This window comes from Borostomias antarcticus (genome assembly GCF_949987555.1).
Source record: "Borostomias antarcticus genome assembly, chromosome: 11".
Classification (NCBI taxonomy): Eukaryota; Metazoa; Chordata; class Actinopteri; order Stomiiformes; family Stomiidae; genus Borostomias; species Borostomias antarcticus.
Genome location: NC_140244.1, coordinates 18592727 through 18598979, shown reverse-complemented (window position 1 = coordinate 18598979; position 6253 = coordinate 18592727). Strand labels below are relative to the sequence as shown.

The following is a 6253-nucleotide window of genomic DNA, read 5'->3' as shown; positions in this document are numbered from 1 at the left end:
GTGTTGTTGTCGTTGTTTTTGTTGTTGTTGTTAGGCAGGATAACCTTTGACCCTGTAATGTCCTGCCCTGCACATTCCAACAGGCCACTTGCCGCCATGTCTGTCTCTCCTCTCACGGTTCCGACTGCCTGTCATCCTCTCGTCACGCCGGTTCTCTCCCTTCTCCCCTTCCTCTCTCTCCCTTCTCCTCTTCCTCTCTCTCCCTTCTCCTCTCCCTCTCTCTCCCTCCTCCTCTTCCTCTCTCTCCCTCCTCTTCCTCTCTCTCCCTCCTCCTCTTCCTCTCTCTCCCTTCTCCTTCCTTTCTCTCCTTTCTCCTCTTCCTCTCTCTCCCTTCTCCTCTTCCTCTCTCTCCCTCCTCTCCCTCTCTCTCCCTTCTCCTTCCTCTCTCTCCCTTCTCTTCCTCTCTCTCCCTTCTCCTCTTCCTCTCTCTCTCCCTTCTCCTTCCTCTCTCTCCCTTCTTCTCTTCCTCTCTCTCCCTTCTCCTCTTCCTCTCTCTCCCTTCTCCTCTCCCTCTCTCCCTTCTCTTCCTCTCTCTCCCTCCTCCTCTTCCTCTCTCCCTTCTCCATCCATCCTCACACTTTCACAAACAACCCAGTATGTTAAGCTAATCAAACCCCTGAAATGTGCAGCCGAAAAAAACACCTTTGTTTCCTTTTTATCACGTCATCATTTCCTGTGCTCCGCCCATCCAATGTGTCTGACGCCGTGTTCGACCCGGCAGCAGTGAAGCCAGCGGTCCTCCATCCTAAACACATGTGTCCCATCACACCGCCAGCTCCTCGCAACCTGCTTTACTGGACTACGCTGTCCTTCAGTACAGTCTAGACAGTACTGTTTCTCAAATAATTTGTTTTTAAAAGAAATATATATATATTTTTTTTTTTACACTGGACTAAAAACATCTTCTCTGGCACACAAATTGGACAAACATCTCAGTCATGTGACCTCAACTTCTCAGTCATGTGTCTACAATTGCCAGAGTTACTTCCTGTGCACCAAACAACTGATGAAGGAGTTTGGATGAACACCGAAATGTCTTGTGTTTTAAGTATGTTTTTAGTCCAGTGTTTTTAAAGATAAATTATTTTAGAAAATGTTACTACCTGAATAAATGAATCTCCATGGACAATGGACAGTCCTGTTACTGTATCACACCTTAGTCCTTCATCCTCCCCTTCACTGTAACTCTGTCTCAACTTATATGTTGTCTTTCACTGTGTCCGTCTGCGTGAAACTGACCTTTTTTGTTGCTTTATCCCCCCCCCCCGTGATTGATTTATCAACGCTTTCCTTCTTCTCTCCAGTTAAGAGTTGAGATGGTTATTCTGTGAGTCCAGCGTTGCCCGTGTTCTCCTGTCAGAAACAGCCCTGTAGGAGGGGGGAGTTGCCCTTACCGGTCAGGGATCAGCGGACATCTTGAAACCTTGAAGGTGCGTCTCCACACGCACGGTTCTGTGTGTGTGTGTGTGTGTGTTTTACTGGATCTGCGGCAGTTAAAAGTCCTTGTGACCAAAAAAACCTCACTGGGGATTTGATATTCTTACCAACATGGCTGACCTCAGTTAAGGGCAACTCTATCCTTCATCCATGTCCAGGCTCTGTGACTGTGAGCAGTGGTCCTCCACAGGGACAGGGGGCGCTGTCTAGTCTGCAGGAGACGGGGCGGATGGGCGGAGGCTGATGTGTTTTTGTGGATGGATGACAGTAAGAAGCTGGTGGATGTGGTGTAAATGTGACTGAGAGGAAATAAACCTGAATGGATTTCATTGTCTGTGTGTTTCATGTCTCATTACACTGTTAGATGCATACATGCCACCAAATCCTGTTTATACCGTAGCTCCTGCGCTCTGTCTTCTCCATTAACTTTGGGTGTATTCTGCCCCCGTGTGGAGGAGTTGTGTATTACATTACCGTTATCCACAGATTCGTCAGTATAGTATAGCAGACCAAAAAAATAAGTTAATACAAACCAAAACACATACGTTCTTTACAGCAGCAATTTCAAAATTTATTGAGACTGATTGGGTTTGCAAATAAAAGTCAAGCTAATTTCACTAAACATGAAGTTAGAAAGAGACCTCAACCAAATGGCCCCAACATCAAAACTGGAGAGGCCGGATGTTTGGCTGTAAAAACGCCTCAAGTGATGAGTCAGCACTATCAACAGAAAATCTGCACAAGCGCACTTCATCTGCCCAGAGCAGACCAGGTATGAAAACAGGACAGGCTTCTGATTATTCAACACCATTTTTGTTACAAACACAGGTTTATGAGCATCAATAGAAAGTCAGTATCATATTGAACAATATTCCCAACAAAAAAAAACATCAAGTTTCAAGTGCCACTCCCCTTTACAAACAAAAGACACCTCGGAAACTTGGGAGAGAAAATAAATAATATATACTAGTATTATAAATTCATATATATGAAGGTATACACACAACACTCTTAGAAGGGAACACAATCTAAAATAAAAAGTAAAAATGTTGAAATATCATATAATCTAGATATAACCATATCTATGGCTTCATGATTTGCACATATAAATCAAGCTATACAGGCTAAATCAGGATTGCAATTTGTACATGTCTTAAGAATACCCATATTCATCTGCTATAGAGCAGACAGCTCCAGTTTTGCATTGTGTGGAATGAAGCAGTCGTGTGCAGATGCCGAAACAGCTTTGGTTTGACGGATGGACCTACAGGCATGCAGTTGAGACCAGGGTCAGAGCGGGGAGCGAAGGGTTAACACTTGGTCAGGAGCACAACTTGGACAGCAGCTTCAGTCCGCAGCTGACCAGTATGTCTGGAAAGACAGCCTTTTACCCAACATCAGACCTGGGATTAGTTCAATAATCTCTATCCATCAGAAGACCACATAAACACACACACACATAAGCATAGCACTCCCCCCCCTCTCCTCCATCCTACACACACACACACTCACGCAAACACACGTAATGTATAGAGGCACATTGTTGAGGGGGTTGAATGGACATTTCCTGAATTACAACCCAGTATGAGGAAGAGCCAGTCAGCCATGAGGAGAGCACAGTACTGGACTCTCACACACACACACACACACACACACACACACACACTGAAGACATACACACACACATTACTCATGGACTCCTTCCACAATTCACCTTCTAACAATCTCATCATATTCACCATAAACATTCAACATTATATCCTACCCAATATCCTTAGGCTTCCTTCCCAGGAATAGAAATAGTTGGATGGATTCAAAAGAAGACACAATAAATAAATCAACTTAAATAGCTAGTCAGGCATGAAGAAGGCATCACAAATCACACATACTGTACACGAGAGACATGTTCTCCATGTTGCTAAGTGGCCTGATGTTCGCAACCACCAACCGCCAACAGAACACCATTTCCCAGAAGCACACAGTCCCTTTCTCTCATGGTACAGCGACACTGTCAGTAGAGTGACACGCTCAGAGCCTGGCAGATAGAAACAGCACAGCTAGATCCCACCCTTCCTGCGCGCCGTGTGAGACGGGCGGAGCGTCGGCTCTAGACGCTGCGTTCTACCCTGAAGGCTCTGAGCGCAGTCTCATGCAAGGCAGTACAGTAGAGCACAGAGCATCTCCAAGGGCAACCCATCAGACAGTACTGTAGGTCCTCCACAAGGCCCTTCATACACGTATAATAATAATAATAATAATGATAATAATACAATAACGTGCACTTTTCAAACTGTGATAAAGGTAGAAAGTAACAACAAAAACAATCCAACAACAAAACAATTTGATTACGATAAATTCAATAGATTTTGCACCTGCACACACACCGTTGAAACAAAATGTATACAACATATTAGATTGTTTTTGGTTTGATATTAATCAATTTGTGTACATTAGTGAAGCATGTGCTGAATATATGTTGCAATCAATCAATATCTAACTTATAATAAGTTAGCCTTTGAACTCTGGGTAAAAAAAGCTAATACAACAGAAAAGCAGTGAACTGGCACAAGAGAAAGATTGAGAAAAGCCCCATGGCTTGCTGTCCACAACAAGGCAAAGTATAAAAGCTTTCACCTCTTATACAATATATCAAATATCCAAACACAGGATAAAGCTTAGCATCCAGCACTTAATAAGAACAACAGGAATGATCATTCTCAGAATTATATAGACGTGATCTGCCTCCCGCAAATTGTCAATATATTGTCACAAATATGGAAATAATTGTAAGAAATCAATACAGTCACACACACACACACACACACACATGCACACACACCCACACATACACACACACGCTCACATAGTTCCCAATGACTGGGTTAAACAGATAGGAGGGAATGTCTTTATATCATCATAAATCAACTATAAAAGGTGTATTTTCAATAAATAAGTTTTCAAATAAAACGTAAAAGCACTCAACAGCACAAACCATTCTCTGGATGGACTCAAACGAAAGCTTGATCTTTTTGTCTTTTCTTATTTTACTAACTAAAAGAACACCATCGTGGAAAGAAAGATGAACCATAATATCAAATAAAATGGAAAAATGTGCATATTCTGTATTAACATATTTAAATATAAAAATGACCAAAAAAATTAGAGGCTGCTCCTCTCACCATCTGATAAACGAGGTTCCAAGATCAAATCAACTCAGGCTGAACAGACTTCACACAGTATGAGAGGAAGGACAAACATGAAAGAGAGAAAGAGAGAGGGAGAGAGAGAGAGAGAGAGAGAGAGACAGGGAGAGAGGGAGAGAGAGAGCAAAAGTCAAAAGGGAGAATGACTGTTAGAGTAAAAGCAGGGACATACGGTCGCCATGTCAACTCCTATCTCTCATAAATCCTTCTTTTCTATCTTCTCTGAAAGCACGGCTCCGTTCAACCACATGCACGCCTTCAGTCTCCAGAGGGGAAAGTGTGTTGAACTGAGGCGGAAAAGAAAGAGCTTGTTGAATGAGAAAGAGCTCTTTGAAAGAGAAAGGGCTCGTTGAAAGAGAAAGGGCTCGTTGAAAGGCATGGGCTCTTATAATCGGCAAACTCTGCACAAATATGAATATTGATTTGTATATTTATATGATAATAACAGTCAGGAGGACATGGAGTATATCCTTAAAGGTAGGTGCGGTCACCAAGTTGGTTAGGTCAAATCAGATCCAAAAAGAAGAGTAAACCCAGGGTTTAGGACGTTGACCGGCGTCTAGTTGTCGATAAAGTGCAAGTCTGTGGCAGTTTGACTCTGCAGGACCGACGTGTCCGTCCTCGGACGCCTGCAGCTTTGCAATAGATAAAAAGGCTGTCCTCAACTGGGACAGACATGGTCCCTATGGCAACAAGACAGCACCTGGCGCCCCCTCCTCCCCCCCACGCCAAAACCGGCAACCATCCGAAGACTGTAACTGCAACCGTTAGCCGCTAGGTGTGGTCAGTCCATATCGGTTCCGTTCGGACGGCGTAGAAAACTGAAGGACTCTGGTCGGGCCCTCGCGGGAAAACAATAACAACAACAAAAACAAGTCAAACACAGAAAAGAAACACTGCATCAGAAGAACAGGAGGTAAGCGTCAAAAATCTCCTCACTCCATCCATCCCTCTCCACACCCGCGGCAGCCCCCCTCACTGGCTCAGGGCTCGCCTCCTACGTCCGTGTGAGCGTGTGTGTGTGAGTGTGTGCGTGAGTGTGTGTGTGTGTGTGTGTGTGTGTGTGTGTGAGTGTGTCTCTGTGTGCGTGTTGTGATACCTTCGGTTTTCAGATCATTGTCGCGCGTCGGTCCCCTCCCACCCCTCTCACACACACACACACACACACACACACACACACACACACGCACACACACACAGACTCCGCCTACAGGAGGGTCTGCCCACGGAGGGCGCGTGTGGAAAGAGGGCAGGTCTGCTCAGGAGATCACCAGAGGTCTCCGGAGATCGGTCAGAAGCCCGGAGGAGATCCCCGGGAGGACCTAGGAGATCCAGGCGAAGTCCTTCTCGCTGCCGTTCTGCGGCTCGCCCTCCTGCGCCGAGTCGCTCTCCTCCTTCTCGTTGTCCATCGTCCCCCCGTCGTCCGCCGCTGCCATCATCATCCCCGAGTCCTCCTTCCACTTCGCCCCCTCGTCCTCGTCCGCCTCCGCCGCCATCATCATCTCCTCCTCCCCCTCGGCGTCGCCGTCACACTCGCCCGGCTCGTCGCGGAAGCGGCGCCGCCGCCCGCCGGCCGGGTACGGCTCGTCCTCCGGGGAGACGTCGCCCGCCTC

The 6253-nt window shown here is 45.9% G+C and overlaps 1 protein-coding gene across 1 annotated transcript in view; it reads right to left on the bottom strand.

The window, feature by feature from the left end:
• Nucleotides 1–5962: 5962 nt before the first annotated feature.
• Nucleotides 5963–6253, bottom strand: part of zbtb46 (zinc finger and BTB domain containing 46) — a gene marked incomplete at both ends in the record, with an annotated part of 14561 nt that continues 14270 nt past the window's right edge. The window contains one exon of the mRNA XM_084446123.1: nt 5963–6253. This exon is cut by the window's right edge and continues 153 nt beyond it. Within this exon, the coding sequence (XP_084302249.1) occupies nt 5963–6253 (291 nt within the window).